This window comes from Homarus americanus, unplaced genomic scaffold, assembly GCF_018991925.1.
Source record: "Homarus americanus isolate GMGI-L3 unplaced genomic scaffold, GMGI_Hamer_2.0 scaffold45611, whole genome shotgun sequence".
Taxonomy (NCBI): domain Eukaryota; kingdom Metazoa; phylum Arthropoda; class Malacostraca; order Decapoda; family Nephropidae; genus Homarus; species Homarus americanus.
This window is the reverse complement of record NW_024752135.1, coordinates 92,501-110,000: the sequence shown is the minus strand read 5'-3', so window position 1 is coordinate 110,000 and position 17,500 is coordinate 92,501. Positions and strand designations below refer to the sequence as shown.

The window sequence follows — 17,500 nt, the reverse complement described above, 5'->3', positions numbered from 1 at the left end:
CCCTTCACTCTCCCCTCCCCACCTCCCTTTCACTCTCTCCACCTCCCCCTCACTCCCTCCACCACCTCCTCACCCCTCTCCACCTCCCCCTCACTCCCTCCACCACCTCCTCACCCCTCTCCACCTCCCCCTTCACTCCCCATCACTCCCCAACGCTCATCACAACGTTACTATGTACACTGGTAATTGATTCTTTGATCTGCTGCTGTGCTTTGTATTCTCCACCCCATTATAACCCAGGGAGGCAACACAGCGCTAACCCACACCCTCCCCCATTGAGGCGGAAACCCCTCGGCTCCTCTAACGCGACTTTCGACCTTCGTGACGCCGGCGGATTAGGTGGGATGCAAATCGCCCTGAGGCTATTGTCGCCAGAGCCAAATTGCGGCCGAATCATAGAGTTAGCGATTGTTAACTGGGGAACGTGATGAATTCATTAGCCCCATTTGTAATGTAAACATCATTTGAGTGAGGACCAACTCTGCCTGCCTGCCTCGTATGCCAATAACCTACAACCAACACCTTACCCCACCCCACTTATACCCTACCCTACCTACACCATACCACGTCTCTGCACCATCCAGCTCTATACATAAGAACATAAGAATGGAGGAAACTGCAGCAGGTCTATTCGCCCATACTAGGCAGACCCCCACCTTATACCCACACCATATCCTACACACGCCCTGCCCACCTTATACCCACACCATATCCTATACACGCCCTGCCCACCTTATACCCACACCATATCCTACACACGCCCTGCCCACCTTATACCCACACCATACCCTACACACGCCCTGCCCACCTAGAGACCCTGACCTGACCTGACCATTTGATCTGGGTGAGCCGGAAGGAGGGGGGAGGTGTGTGACGTGATCTGGTGTGAGGTGAATGGCCCGAGTCTTGTAGCAGGTGTGGCAAGTGTGGACAGGTGTGGGCAGGTGTTACAGGTGTGGATAGGTGTTAGAAGTGTGGACAGGTGTGGCAAGTGTGGACAGGTGTGGGCAGATGTTACAGGTGTGGGTAGGTGTTACAAGTGTGGACAGGTGTGGGCAGGTGTTACAGGTGTGGGCAGGTGTGGACAGGTGTAATAACAGGTGGAGTTCTGCTTGACACACGTTGACATAACTGAAAGTAAAGAGAAAGAGAGAGAGAGAACTAACATGGTAAAGAGAGGGAGTGAAAAGACGGAAGGAAGAGGAAGAATGAAGAAGGAATAAGAAAGAGAGAAAGAAGGAAATGAGGGAGAAGAGAGAAAAGGAAAGGGGCGAGAACAGTAAAGAGGAGGGAGAAGAGGAATAAGTGGATGGGTGAATGAAAACATCAAAGAGAGAGAGAGAGAGAGAAAATGAAAGCGGATGAGGGAGAACGAAACAAAATGAGAGAGAGAGAGAGAGTAGTGGTGTCCTGAACGACTATTACATTACCTACTGCTGGTGGCCACACTTGTGTATTCCGAAGGTGTCGTGTGTACCGTGTTTATACCCCGGGTGTGGGCTGGGTGTAGGCCACGTGTCGATGTACTCTACGCTGATTTGTGTAGGTGGGTGTAGTGTAGTTTAGTGGGGGAGGGTGTAGGGGAGCGTGGGCGTTTTGTATAGTGGGTGTGGGGAGGTGTAGTGGGGGTGTGTGGATGTGGGAGGGTGTAGATTGGGTGTGTATGGGTTGAGTGTAGTTTTTTGAGGGATGTAGTGTGGGTGTGAAAAGGTCGTAGGTGTGTAGTATGGGTGTTGAGGATGTGTAGTATACTATAGGGGTGTAGCATAGGTGTATAGGGTGTAGTACCAGTAGTATAACCACATCACCACCGACTTGTCATTAAAAAAAAATAAACACTAAAGCCTCACAAATATATTCCAGCCATGGGAGAGGAGGGGAGGGGGAGAGGAAGGGGAGGGGAGGGGGAGGGGGGGAAGGGGGAGGGATATGTTACCTGTCCTATCCCTTACCTGTTGTGTGATAATGTGACACCTGAGCCCACGTAACTGACACCTTGGTTGGATTCATAAAATTCCCAGGATGTACTATAGGCCACACGTTATCAAGACACAACCTCCTTTATAACTCAACCTATTCTAGTCCATCATAGAGGAAAAAAAATATATATAACACTGCCTGGCCGCTGCACTACACAAGATGGACGGACAGCAGAGGTCGTGTTCAAGAGGACCATTACATTTGTCTGTGGGCGGAACATCGAGTATTTTTTTTTTTTTGTGGTGAGGCGATGAATCCTTGAAAGGTGTGGTGGTGGTGGTGAATGGTGGTGATGTGGCTTGGTGGATGGTGGTGGTGGCGGATGGTGGTGGTGGTGAAATGGTGGTGGTGATGTGGCCTGGTGAACGATGGTGGGGAACGACACAAGCGGCCACGGAAGAGGAAGAAGAAGAAGAAGAAGAAGAAGAGGAAGAAGAAGAAGAAGAACGGATATAAGCGACTCCCGTGGATGAGAAAGGAAGAGAGAATAACAACACCGAAGCAGAGAGACAGAGAAGGAGGAAGAGGAGCAGTAGCAACAACGATAACAGATGACAGTAGCAGTAAGGAGCAGTAAGGAGCAAACAGCAAAGACAGGCACAGCAGCAGAAGGGAAGTAACACGAGTTAGCAGAAGCAGTATAGCAGGAACAAGAGCAGCAGGAACAGCAGCAGGAACAAGGGCAGCAGGAACAAGGGCAGCAGAAGCAGTATAGCAGGAACAAGGACACACAACCCAGCAGAAGCAGTAGTACTAAGCAGGAGATTACTGGTATAACTCAAGTGTGTGTGTTGAGGAGGGTCAATATACCTACCCAGACGTCACCGCTCCCCTCACCACTGTCTCGTCTGCCCGCATTACCTTGTCTCACACAACCCCCACGAGCTATAGGACCTCACACACACCGCCCCCAACCACCATATAACACTCCCTGGCACATCCCTGGACACCCTATACCCACTACATAACACTCCCCGACACATCCCTATACCTCGACACTGACACCCAAACTACCATATAATACTCCCCGACACATCCCTACCACGACACTGACGCCCAAACCACACTCCCTGACACATCCCTGGACACCCTATACCCATTACATAACGTTCCCCGACACATCCCTGCCTCGACACTGACACCCAAACCATGACATTCAAATTCTCCGCGAAATGGTGACATCACTTTCTAGCGTTGGATCCGTCAGGTGAGGAGGAAGGGGGACTTGGGGAACTTTACACAGTGTTCAGATGTCCCCTCTCGCTCACTCCGTTTATCGTCTTGTGAGGAAGAGAAGAGAAGAGAAGTGAAGGGAAAGGAAGGGAAGGGAAGTAAAGGGAAGGGAAGGGAAGGGAAGGACATCATCATCTGTGGAATGCTGTGGGGGATTACTGGGAATGAGGAAGGGGAGCTTATCTTGGGACGGTCACGACGTAGAAGAGAACAAGTTAATGCTGGGGGGCCACGAGTCTTGTCATTGTCCCTCACCTCCTTTCTTTCCCACCTCCCTTCAATTCCTTCCTTCTTCCCTATCCTCCCTCCCCCTCCTTCTTCCCTATCCCCCTTCCTCTTCCAACTATTGATATATTCTAAGAGACGTTCATAGGCTCAAAATTAAGAGAATAAAAATCACCTGATGATTAACCACCTTAAGCTTAATTTACCTCAGATTGCCACAGCTTATTTACCTTAGATTAACCCTCCCCAGCTTAATTTGCCTTACATTAACTCCTCTCTAGCTTAATTTACCTTGGATTACCACAGCTTACTTTATCTCAGATTAAGCTTAATTTACATTACATTAACTCCCTCAGCTTAATTTCCCATATAATTAACCACATTAACGCTAACCTAACCTAACCTTTAACCCCCCCCCAGGTAGGATTAAGGTGTTTTAATCATCAGGTGAAATAAGCTTAACGAAGGCTAATCATCAGGTAATCCCAAAATAGTTCTATCCTGTAATGTTTACCTCGCTGTGAGTTATTTACGATAGCTCCAGAGTACCGCCAATATCAGAGTTATTTACGGTAGCCCTGGAGCTTATGCATGAGTTATTTATGATAGCCCCGGAACTTATGAATGAGTTATTTACGATAGCCCCGGAGCTTATGCATGAGTTATTTATGTTAGCCCCGGAGCTTATGAATGAGTTATTTACGATAGCCCCGGAGCTTATGTATGAGTTATTTACGATAGGCCCGGAGCTTATGAATGAGTTATTTACGATAGCCCAGACGCTTATGAATGAGTTATTTACGATGGCCCCGGAGCTTATGTATGAGTTATTTATGATAGCCCAGAAGCTTATGAATGAGTTATTTACGATAGCCCCGGAACTTATGCATGAGTTATTTATGATAGCCCCGAAACTTATGAATGAGTTATTTACGATAGCCCCGGAACTTATGCATGAGTTATTTATGATAGCCCCGAAACTTATGAATGAGTTATTTACGATAGCCCCGGAGCTTATGCATGAGTTATTTATGTTAGCCCCGGAGCTTATGAATGAGTTATTTACGATAGCCCCGGAGCTTATGAAAGAGTTATTTACGATAGCCCAGGAGCTTACGCATGAGTTATTTATGAAATTTAGAATACGTTAGGACTTGGTGTATTTTCATATTTTTTTGGTGATGTAATTTCAAGTGTTCTCTCTCTCTTTCTTTCTTTTTTCTCTTTAATCTCTCTTATTTTCTTTCTTTTCTTCGTTCTTTCTACTTTTTCTTGCTTTCCATCTCTCCCGCTCTTTCAATTTCTTTGATTCTCTCAATCTCTCTTTCCTTTTCGTTTTTATCTCTCTCTCACCTTCTTTCTTTAAATGTCTATCTTATATTTCTTTCTTTCTCCCTCATTCTCTTTTTTTTTCTCTTATATCCTTCTTTTTTTTTATCTCTCTCTCTCTCTCTCTCTCTTTCTCTCTCTCTCTCTCTCTCTCTCTCTCTCCCCCAATCTTGCTTCTTCACCCAGGAAATATACTTGTGTTCCCTTAGTGTGTGTGTGTGTGTGTGTGTGTCAATGATAATACGTATTGTGTGCTGTGTATATATTGTGTGTGTGTGAGTGTGTTTCTCTGGTTAGTTCATTTTTGGTGTGCTGGAGTCATTCATTACTTTGTTAGGTTGGGTTAGGTTAGGTTAGGTTAGGTTAGGTTGCTTTTAGTACGTTTTAAGAGAAAATTAATTCGTATTCACTAATTTCTATAACGACACTAATTATGTCTTGTAAATAAAAGAAAAATATTATATCTTAACTAATTTATATGCCACCTTTAGTTATATGGTCATGTAAAAAAAAATCAATGTCAATTAATTATTTTATCATCACTAAATATATGGTCTAATTGGCCATGTGAAACACCTGTATTACTTAACATATTAACAAAAATATCAGATCTATGTACATTAAATTTTTGTTTAATGTAAAACAAAATCAAAACCGTTTAGTCAATAATTTATATTTAATGCTGAACAAACTAACTACAGCCAAAATAAATATTATATAACACCTCTTTTGACTACATTTCTATAAACACAAATTTCCTTAACGCTACAAATTCTACATGATAAAAAAACTACTAAAAAACACTACATAACATTTCTAAACATCCTGGTGAATTTAATACAATTTTTAAGCCTTTATAAACCAACCAATCATTAAAAAGGAAATCTTATGAACCTTTTATCTTATTGGCTCATTGTTAAGGTGTTCACTCCCAGCTCCGGCCAATAGGGGAAGGTCTCGTTATATGTGGGTTTCGTCATATGCGGTTTGGTTATACGCGGTTTTATATAGACTGTATGTGAGTTATTGTTTGTGTCCTGACTGGTTGTGAGATTTAACTGTATATTTTAGTCTCTTGTTTATCCACTCTCACTTTTTCTTTCTCTCTCCTATCCCCTCTCTCGTTCACTCACACACACACTTTCTCTTCGACATACAACCACTCTCTTTCACCCACTCACATTCACTCCCTCTCCCACATACACTCTCATCCCTTCTCCCACTCTCTCACTCACTCACTCACTCTCACTCTCTCTCCCACAGGATCAAGTATGTTCTGCTACCATTGTCCTCCCAGCTTACACCCAGGATCCTCGCCCAGGCTGCCAACGCTTGAGTTCCCGTACTCTCCCGCCCACCCATGTAAGTACTCTTTATTTTTTGTACTCTGAAATGTAACTCTTAGTACTCTAATTACTTCTAAGTGTTGGGAGTCCTATTGTTTGTACTCTGAAATGAAACTCTTAGTACTCTAATTACTTCTAAGTGTTGGGAGTCCTATTGTTTGTACTCTGAAATGAAACTCTTAGTACTCTAATTACTTCTAAGTGTTAGTAGTCGTGTTGTCTGTACTCTGAAATGTAACTCTTAGTATTCTAATTACTCGTAAGTGTTGGTACTCATTTTGTTTACTCTTAGATTGTATTCAAGTATCATATGTCAATAAATACAGATATCAAATACTTAATAAAAAAATAAAGACAAAACTGAATGCATTATTTAAACAAGGAAGCTGTATGACACCCTTGTTGTTAATACGAATATACAAGAACACAATACATACATACATACATACATACATACATACATACATACATACATACATACATACATACACTATCCTTCACACGTACACAAATAATCGTACATATTACCCTTCACAAATATATATGACACATACATAAATATATACAGTATTACCTTTCACACATAAACACACACGTACACACTATCCCGTCAAACATACACACACACACACACACACACAACTCCCCTCCCGTCCACCAGCACACACACACACACACACGTACACACAGACAGACACAGGTAAAGGCGAGACAAGGTGAGGCGGGGGAGCAACAAATCTTACATATCAGGGTAAGCACAAGCCGCCTCCATATTCACCGTCAAACAAATATTCTGTCAGACAAACACCGAAAAACTGTTCCCTTACATTTTCCGCGGCTCCTGTGGGGGGTGGGAGGGGGGAAGGGGTTAGTGGGGAAGAAGTGGAGAAGGGAGGAGGAAGTGGAGAGGAGGAGGAAGTGGAGAAGGAGGGAGGAAGGGAGGGGTGTGATGGAAGGGGTTGGTTGTGTACGTATAGGTTGTTTGAGGGGAAGGGGGTTGGAATGTTTGTGTGAGGGGGGAGGAGAAGGGGAAGAAGTATCTGATGGGGAAGGTGAAGTGAGAGGGGATGGAAGGGGTTGGTGGTGGTGTCCGTATAGGTTATGATGGGAAGGGAGAGAAGTGGTAGTGTCCGTGGGGAAGAGGGGAGAGGAGAGAGGGGAGGGGGAGGAGAAGAGGAGGAGGGGAGAGAAAAGGGACGGGGAGGGGAGAGGAGAGAGAGAGTAAAGAGGGAAAGGGATAGCGGGCTGGCTGGGGTCCTGGGGGAGAGAGAGAGGCAAGTATACACGGCCACCTGTACACGTAGTCCACTAGTCTCATTAATTGTAGGCAGGTGTAATGTCTTAATGCCTTCTACCGCGGGGTAAGTAATGGCCCACACTAGCGGCTATCTCTGGGGGACGTAGCGAGGAGGAAAGAGAACCCAGTGAGGGAATACTTATGATTATTTACGTTGAGAATGAGTAACTAAACTCTTACCTACGTTAAAAAAATGTAAATAAGTGTTACAAGAGTATGTATATATTTTTTCTTAAAAGTTAACTAGTTTTGATGTACTGTATAATGTATTCGTTATAAACAAGAGCGTGAGATAAATGTAAGTAAATAACTTCTGTTTATCTTTAATGTAAACAAAAGACGCGAGAGAAATAACACATCAAGACCAGAAGGTTTCAGAGACTTTTAGCAATGTTTATTCGAGCCTCGCCCAGCCACACGGTGATCCAACGCCTGGGCGGGAAAATTGGCTCCCCAGCTGAGTTTTGGCGCGCAAGTCCCCTGATCCTGGGAGCGTGGCGACTGTCACGGCGGTAAACCTCGCTTCAACTTCTCTACGAGGTCACAAAACAGAGGAGACGCTGAAAAAATGGGCGTATTTTCAAAAGTGATCCTGATGGGATAAGTTACTACCTGGGTGTAAAGACTTTGCTGCTCGGGGAGAGAATTCGCCTTCCCGAGAAAACTTCTTCCCACATCTCTTCGTCTTGGCCTTTTTAAAATTTATGGCGAGTCTTGCGGGGTTCTGTTATGAATTATATAATAAATATATCTACTTTGATGCTCCCTCGTCTAGCGGAAGTCCTAAATAACACACTGTAATGCAATTTCCAAGAAGGCAATTTTCCAAGGCTATCTTATGGACGGTGGTTGGTCTCCCCTGGCGGCCGGAAGATGTATCACACCCAGGAGCTGGCCCGACGTCGAGTGATGACCGCCAACACGACCAATGACAAACACAACAAGTTTACGCGGGAAAAAATTGGCGCCAAATTGTATGAGAGATGGCGGGAGGACTCGAGAGGCTATAAAGAGAGATAAAGGGTAATATTTCGAGGGGCAGATGGAGTTAGAGGCCCCGGGGTGGGAGAGATGGACCCAAGGGAGACGGAGGATCAGCCCCCGGCATGATCACGTTATGGAAGAGGCGGCGCCGGTGGCCAAGCAACTTTTCACACTTATTTTTATATTTGTGTTGCTTCACAGACCCTCCAACATTTATACCTTTACCTCTTCATATAATAACTCACAATTCTTACCATTCCTTCCTTGACTTACATCACAACTAATAACACACAATGTAAATAAAAAAAACCCATGAAGCAGTAACAACACCACCACCACCACCATAACTACAACCCATTCACAACAATAACCCAAACACACACACACACACACACACACAACATCTCTGGTAGTATAACACACGAGCGCTAGATGGCGGTAATATCGTCCGTAATCCACTCGGGATGGGCCAGGGGATCAAATAGCCATTCTCACGTTATTATTATCAATGACCGGGGCTTATTACGACGGAAGACTGCGGACTAAGTTTATTTAGATTATTATCACAGTGAGCCCGGGGGGAGGAGGGGGGGGTTATTAGGCTAAGAGTAGGAGGAAAGAGCGAGAGAGCACACCCGACGTATACGGAATCCTAGCGACGACGGCTGGGATCTACTGGGTTAGGTTATTGAGCCAACATGTGGGTTATCACAGTGTGGGGGAGAGAGGGGGGGGGAGGGACAGGAGGAGGGTGGAGGTAGTTACTGGAAGAAGAGAAGGAGGAAGGGGAGAGAGGAGGGGTGGGGGTAGGTTATTGGAGGAGGGGGAGGGGGAATCGGAGGAGGGTGAGAGGAGGAAGGGGAAGAGGAGGAAGAGGAAGAACTTACTATAGGAGAAGGAAGAAATAGTTACTAAGAGGAGGAGGAGGAGGAGAACATAATGAAGAAAATGAGGAATGAGAGGAGGAAGAGGAGGAGGAACACAGATGAAGAAAAGTAGGAAAAGGGAAAATACATTAATTACAGTAGCTGCTCTTCTCACTGTAATAGTATGGGGGGTGGGGGGGGAACCTACCTTGGTACAGTACACTAATGAGACGGCCTTAATGACGTGTCTGTAATTAGTTCTTCTTGTAATGACTTTGTAAATAATAGAGATTATTTTTTTCTTCTCACTAATAGACAGTTTCCTTTCTTAATTATGCGAGTTTATGCGTTTAAGCTGTTACTTTTGCGAGTTAATGCGGTTTAGCTGTTAAATATGCGAGTTAATGCGTTTTAGTTGTTAAATATGCGAGTTAATGCGTTTTAGTTGGTAAATATGCGAGTTAATGCGTTTTAGCTGTTAAATAAGCGAGTTAATGCGTTTTAGCTGTTAAATATGCCAGTTAATGCGTTTTAGCTGTTAAATATGCCAGTTAATGCGCTTTAGCTGTGTGTTTTTATGTTTTTTACACCATCGTAATTCTGCAACATTATTCGTAAGACATCAACATTCACATAAGCTTCTTTCGTAATATTTTCTTTATTTACCGGATAATTTAATAAATCATATTTGACATCAAGGTAAATATTCTTTATATATTACCACTGATTCTAATTATATCACTTAATGTTTGTTAATATCAAGGACAAAGGACTTATTACATGATACAGCCTAACACATAACACACATGAAACGGTATGACACACACACACACATGACTCAGTGTGACACATAATCACATCATGCCCCGAGATACATAGAGTGAGAAAAACACTAACACAAACAGATGACACAAGATAGCCACATGACACAGGGAGACACATCATGCCCCGAGATACATAGAGTGAGAAAAACACTAACACAAACAGATGACACAAGATAGCCACATGACACAGGGAGACACATCACGCCCCGAGATACATAGAGTGAGAAAGACACTAACACAAACAGATGACACAAGATAGCCACATGACACAGGGAGACACATCATGCCCCGAGATACATAGAGTGAGAAAGACACTAACACAAACAGATGACACAAGATAGCCACATGACACAGGGAGACACATCATCCCCGAGATACATAGAGTGAGAAAGACACTAACACAAACAGATGACACAAGATAGCCACATGACACAGGGAGACACATCATGCCCCGAGATACATAGAGTGAGAAAAACACTAACACAAACAGATGACACAAGATAGCCACATGACACAGGGAGACACATCACGCCCCGAGATACATAGAGTGAGAAAAACACTAACACAAACAGATGACACAAGATAGCCACATGACACAGGGAGACACATCACGCCCCGAGATACATAGAGTGAGAAAGACACTAACACAAACAGATGACACAAGATAGCCACATGACACAGGGAGACACATCATGCCCCGAGATACATAGAGTGAGAAAGACACTAACACAAACAGATGACACAAGATAGCCACATGACACAGGGAGACACATCACGCCCCGAGATACATAGAGTGAGAAAGACACTAACACAAACAGATGACACAAGATAGCCACATGACACAGGGAGACACATCACGCCCCGAGATACATAGAGTGAGAAAGACACTAACACAAACAGATGACACAAGATAGCCACATGACACAGGGAGACACATCATGCCCCGAGATACATAGAGTGAGAAAAACACTAACACAAACAGATGACACAAGATAGCCACATGACACAGGGAGACACATCATGCCCCGAGATACATAGAGTGAGAAAGACACTAACACAAACAGATGACACAAGATAGCCACATGACACAGGGAGACACATCATGCCTCGAGATACATAGAGTGAGAAAGACACTAACACAAACAGATGACACAAGATAGCCACATGACACAGGGAGACACATCATGCCCCGAGATACATAGAGTGAGAGCACATGACACTAACACCCACGTCACCTCTCCTCCTTCAGACACGAGCTACAGTTACCACCCTGACCTACACGATGAAACCTTCGTCAGGAGGAAGCAGAGGCGGAACCGTACTACCTTCACCCTTCAGCAGGTAACTTAACTCACTTCAACCTTCAGCAGGTAACTTAACTCACTTCATCCTTCAGCAGATAACTTAACTCACTTCACCATTCAGCAGGTAACTTAACTCACTTCACCCTTCAGCAGGTAACTTAACTCACTTCATCCTTCAGCAGGTAACTTAACTCACTTCACCCTTCAGCAGGTACTCACTTCACCCTTCAGCAGGTAACTTAACTCACTTCACCCCTTCAGCAGGTAACTTAACTCACTTCATCCTTCAGCAGATAACTTAACTCACTTCACCATTCAGCAGGTAACTTAACTCACTTCACCCTTCAGCAGGTAACTTAACTCACTTCACCCCTTCAGCAGGTAACTTAACTCACTTCACCCTTCAGCAGGTAACTTAACTCACTTCACCCCTTCAGCAGATAACTTAACTCACTCACTTCACTCTTCAGCAGGTAACTAACTCACTCACTTCACCCTTCAGCAGGTAACTTAACTCACTCACTTCACCCTTCAGCAGGTAACTTAACTCACTTCACCCTTCAGCAGGTAACTTAACTCACTTCATCCTTCAGCAGATAACTTAACTCACTCACTTCACCCTTCAGCAGGTAACTTAACTCACTTCACCCTTCAGCAGGTAACTCACACCACCCATCTAGCAGGTAAATTACTCCCTTTCTCCCTCATTTACTCATCCTGCGTCTGGTGACATGTCCTATATCACCCATGTCCTTATTATGATATGGGTTAAAAGGGAAAAAAAATATGTGACGTAAAATTCAACTCCTTTTCCATGTGTTGTGATGTTAATTTATCTAACTACCACCACCACACCCCCAGATATTAACACCTCTACACCTACTTCACCTCTGATATTGACGCCTCTTCCTTCACCCCCTGATATTAACGCCTCCTCCTTCACCCCCTGATATTAAAACCTCCTCCTTCACCCCCTGATATTACCACCTCCTCAATCACCCCCTGATATTACCACCTCAATCACCCCCTGATATTACCACCTCAATCACCCCCTGATATTACCACTCTTCCTTCACCCCATGACCAGCTTGAGGAGCTAGGAGAACGCCTTTCACACATTTCACACTCACCCAGACGTCTTCACCAGGGAGGAGCTGGCTATGAAGATCAACCTGACGGAGGCCCGGGTGCAGGTCAGTCCTTCCACCTGTCTTATTAACACAAGTGGGGGTATGGGGGATTATGGGGGTGTGGGGATTATGGGATGGGGATTGGGAGGGGTGGGGGATTAGGGCCAGGGGGATTATGTGGGGCTGTGGGGATTATGTGGGCTGTGGGGATTATGTGAGGGTGCGGGGATTAAGTGTGGGCTGGGGGATTATGGGGCTGTGGGGGATTATGTGGAACTGTGGGGATTATGTGGGCTGGGGGATTATGTGAGGGTTTGGGGGATTATGTGGGGCTGTGGGGATTGGTGGGGCTGTGGGGGATTATGTGAGGCTGTGGGGGATTATGTGGGGCTGTGGGGGATTATGTGGGGGCTGTGGGGATTATGTGAGGCTTTGGGGATTATGTGGGCTGTGGGAAATTATGTGGGGGTGTAGGAGATTGTGTAGGTATTGTGGGTAATATGGGGTATCTGTGGGGATGAGAGGGGATTGTATGGTGTGTGTGGGGGATTGTGTGGGATGGAGAACAGGTATGTGTGTGTGGGAGACTAAACAGGTGTATGGGTGAGGCAGGTGGACAACAAAATCATAACCACAAGTGCCCCCTCCCTTCCCCCCTTCCCTCCCCCACCCCCTCACACAAGGCAGCACATCTCGTCGTGTTTCTCTCACATCATCAAAGTGGTAGATATTTTGCTCTCTCCTCCCCCTTCTTCTTTCCCCCATCTCCTCCCCCTCTCCTCCAAGACGCGGGGAAGAATCACAATCTCATTAGCGTGAGGCCAAAATGGCTTTCCTCTTATTTTCACTTGGTTTCTTTGAGGTAATATCCAAATTAGCTCCTCAAATGAAATTCACAATTAGATATGTAATTATCTTTATGCAAACGAGAAAAAATTGGCTTCTGGAAGGGTTGTCTAACAGGAGGTCGAGGTGAGGAGCAGATCTCACCCTTGTGGTAAGTGACGGTAGGTGTCATATTCCCCCCCGGCAGGTGAGGGTGAGATGGACCTTTATAAGACCCTCAGATAGAGTCATCATTACTTGAGGAGGAACTTCAACTTGATTTTTGGCAGCGTCGGCAAAGTCTGCAATCCTGCAATAATTATTTCCTCCTTCCCCCCTTGCCATCCATCGTCTGTGTGTGTGTGTGTGTGCGTGTGTGTGCGTCTGTCTGTCTGTCTGTCACGCCCCCAAACCAGGTAGTACAGTTGATACAGTCTCTCGGTTTAACTGGTAACTGGCCCCACTTAAAACTGGAGTAATCTAAACATCCCAACGACGGTATATTGATCTAAAATATCGAGAAGAGAGGCCGGGAACACGATTAGAGGGAGGGTGTAGCAGGTAAGGTACCCCAGGCCGGCGATAATAGAAAAATTAATGGATTTTGTTACGACCGAGTATTATAGGGATAAAAATGTCACTAGTCCCTGCCCCCTCCTGGTTTAAGCCACCACCACCTAGGGGAGAACCTGCTGGGGAATTTCCCTATGTGGGGATTTTTTTTTCTAAAGATATCGAGAATTTTTTATTTTTTTTTATTTTTATTATTATTATTATTATTATTATTATTATTATTATTATTATTATTATTATTATTATTATTTATTTTTCCTTATCATTCGAGTCCAGAATACAGGAAAATAATGTAATAGGTGAACTTAATAATGACAGAGAGAGAGAGAGAGAGAGAGAGAGAGAGAGAGAGAGAGTCAAGTAATCAACGAGCGAGAAACAAAGAAACAAACACAAAAAACCAAGCCTCATGAACAAATACACTCTGTTCTCTAATCAGCTGCCCCCGGTGCTCGACATGTCAGATCAAGTTTAACAACCCATAACCCCTTAAGGCGAACCACAGTTGAAAAAACGACAAACACAAACAAACACAGAAACACAAAACAAATCCTGTATGGCAATGAAACAGAGATAAAGGAAATAAAAAGTAAGACAAAATAAAGAAAAATGGAAGAATGAAAGAATTAGATACGTGTTAAAACTTCTCAAAAATTCGTATAAAAATACATCATAAAGGAGGGGGGGTGAGAGGAGGGGGTGGGGGTGAGGGAGGTGGTGAGGGGTGGGGGAGAGGAGAGGTGAAGGTAGGGGGGGGTAAGTAACTGGAGTGACATCTAGTGGCGGCAGCGAAAACTAACTTCAATTAATTATTTCTTCAGACCTCTCTCTCTCTCTCTCTCTCTCTCTTCACTTCTTTATCTCTTTCTCTACCTTCTCTCCTCCCTCTCTCTCTTCATTCCCTATCTTTCTTTCTCTCTCTCTTTTAACCCATCTTCTCTTCCCTTTTCATCTCTCTTTTCACTCTCTCTCTCTCTCTCTCTCTCTCTCTCTCTCTCTCTCTCTCTTAACTTTATTTTGCCGGGAATCGTAAAATGGATTAAGATGCATTACAATAATTGGTTTCTCTTATTTTCCTTTAATTGACATATCGAGTTCTGCTCTAATTAGGAAAAGGAAAAGTCGGGGAGCAATTTTGTTCCCGACCAACCTGATAGTGGGAGGGGAGGGGAGGAGAGGGAGGAGGGAAGGCAAAGACATCGTATTAGGAGGGAGGGGTAGAGAGGGGAGGTGGAAGAGGAGGAGGAGGAGGGGAGGAGGACTGGAGGGGAGGGGAGCGAGGGGAGAAGAGAAGGGGAGGTATAGGAGGATGAGGAGGGAGGGCACAGGGTGGTGGGAAAGGAGAGAGAAATCATATAATTTTTTTTTTTTTTTTTGAGTGAGGGAGGTTAGAGAGGGGAGGGGAGGAGGGAGGGGGAGGGAGGGAGGGAGAGAGGGGAGGAGGAGGGGAGAAGAGAGAGGGAGGTGACAGGAGAAACTTAAAGGGACATTGATTATAGAAAGGAAAACGTTTTTATTATATGGGAATCATAAAGAGACGTGTGTGTATGTGTGTGTGCGTGTGTGTGTGTGTGTGTGTGTGTAAACTCTGGCTATAACCAGAGTGAGCACCTATGGCTATAATTTCTCCGACGCTATTATAATTATACTATTGAGGAAGGAACTTGAACGCTATATACAGTATAACTAAAACGCCTCTATATAATCTGGTTGTTTGCAATTATTTTACTGTGGCGCCATTTATAATTTTTAAGACCCTATAATTAATTGGCGTTGTAAGTTATTTTGACGCTATCTATAATTCTAATGGCTGTCTATAATTGGCGCTGTTAATTATTTTTGCGGAAGATATAATTTTCACGACTGCCAATAATTTCGCGAACTGAGTTTTTGTGGCGCGAATTAACGACACCAAATAGATGGTTTAAGTTATAACTACTACTACTACTACTACTACTATTATTACTACTACAACTACTACTACCACTATCACTACTACTACTACTACTACCACTATCACTACTACTACTACTAAAAAAAAAGCTACTACTACAACTACTACTGTTGCTACTAATACTACTACAACTACTACTGTTGCTACTAATACTACTACTACTACTATTGCTGCTTCTACTAATACTACTAACACCTGTCTTTTGCGGTCCCCCTCAAGGTGTGGTTCCAGAATCGGCGAGCCAAGTGGAGGAAGAGTGAGAGGCTGAAGGAAGACCAGAGGAAGAGGGAGGTGGTGGACGGCGACGCTAACACTCAGACTCAGGTTAGTGCTCGAGGGTGACACTAAACACTCAATCTAGTGCTCGAGGGTGACACTAAACACTCAATCTAGTGCTCAAGGGTGACACTAAACACTCAATCTAGTGCTCGAGGGTGACACTAAACACTCAATCTAGTGCTCAAGGGTGACACTAAACACTCAATCTAGTGCTCGAGGGTGACACTAAACACTCAATCTAGTGCTCGAGGGTGACACTAAACACTCAATCTAGTGCTCGAGGGTGACACTAAACACTCATCTAGTGCTCGAGGGTGACACTAAACACTCAATCTAGTGCTCGAGGGTGATAGTAAAGACTCAAAACTCAAGTTTTAATCACCCTCACTTCACCTTACCCGAGTTAAGTCTTAATCACCCTCACCTCACTACACCCTACCTGAGTTCAAGTCTTAATCACCCTCACCTCACTACACCCTACCTGAGTTCAAGTCTTAATCACCCTCACCTCACTACACCCTACCTGAGTTCAAGTCTTAATCACCCTCACTTCACCTTACCTGAGTCTTAATTAACGCCTCACTTGCAAAACATTACACCTGCATCGAGTACCTGTAAACCTTTCATTACCTGACTCTCGATTCAATTTCGTCTACTCTACTTCTCTATCATGTTCCCTAAAGAGAATATATCATGTTACAGTTGATGACTCGTGAGCTAACAGAGGTAATTGTGTAATAGCTCGGGTCAATAGCTTCACAGAGCACACCTGATGAAAACCAAATCTTTGTTGTTCATTTCTGTGCTGGTTGTCGTGTTGGTACAGTCAGAATTGGCATAGTGTCTGATAGGTCTTCCTGATGGGTGGGAGGGGGGAGTGTGGGTGGATGTGATCTGGTGGTGATGATGTCAGGGATGTGTGTGTGATCTGATAGTGCCAGGGTTATGTGTGATCTGATAGTGCCAGGGTTGTGTGTGATCTGATAGTGCCAGGGGTGTGTGATCTGATGGTGGTGGTGATGTCAGGGTTGTGTGATCTGATAGTGCCAGAGTTGTTTGGTGTGATCTGATGGTGTTAGTGCCAGTGTTGTGTCTGAGTGCCAGTGTTGTATCTAACGGTGCCATAACAGTGCCTTGACCTCGCATGTGTTGACCTCCGGCAGGGTGAGGGATCAGAGGACGCAGAGGCCACCATCTCTAGCAACCTGGAGGTAGCGTCACCCGCCTCCCCTCACTCACCCCACTCCTCACGCCCACACACACCCACGCCCAACCACGACGACTACCCCGCCCACTCTCCCCTCGGCCACGCCCCTTCCCCTGAGCCAACCACGCCCCCTCTGGAGACCGA

The 17,500-nt window shown here is 44.8% G+C and overlaps 1 protein-coding gene across 1 annotated transcript in view; it reads left to right on the top strand.

Annotated features, from left to right (window-relative positions):
- LOC121854966 (homeobox protein aristaless-like) overlaps positions 1-17,500 on the top strand; it is a 79,814-nt gene that overhangs the window by 48,878 nt on the left and 13,436 nt on the right. The window contains 6 exon segments of the mRNA XM_042349786.1: positions 6,031-6,129; positions 11,334-11,425; positions 12,476-12,487; positions 12,489-12,581; positions 16,090-16,194; positions 17,313-17,500. The exon segment at positions 17,313-17,500 is cut by the window's right edge and continues 342 nt beyond it. Of these exon segments, the coding sequence (XP_042205720.1) occupies positions 6,031-6,129; positions 11,334-11,425; positions 12,476-12,487; positions 12,489-12,581; positions 16,090-16,194; positions 17,313-17,500 (589 nt within the window).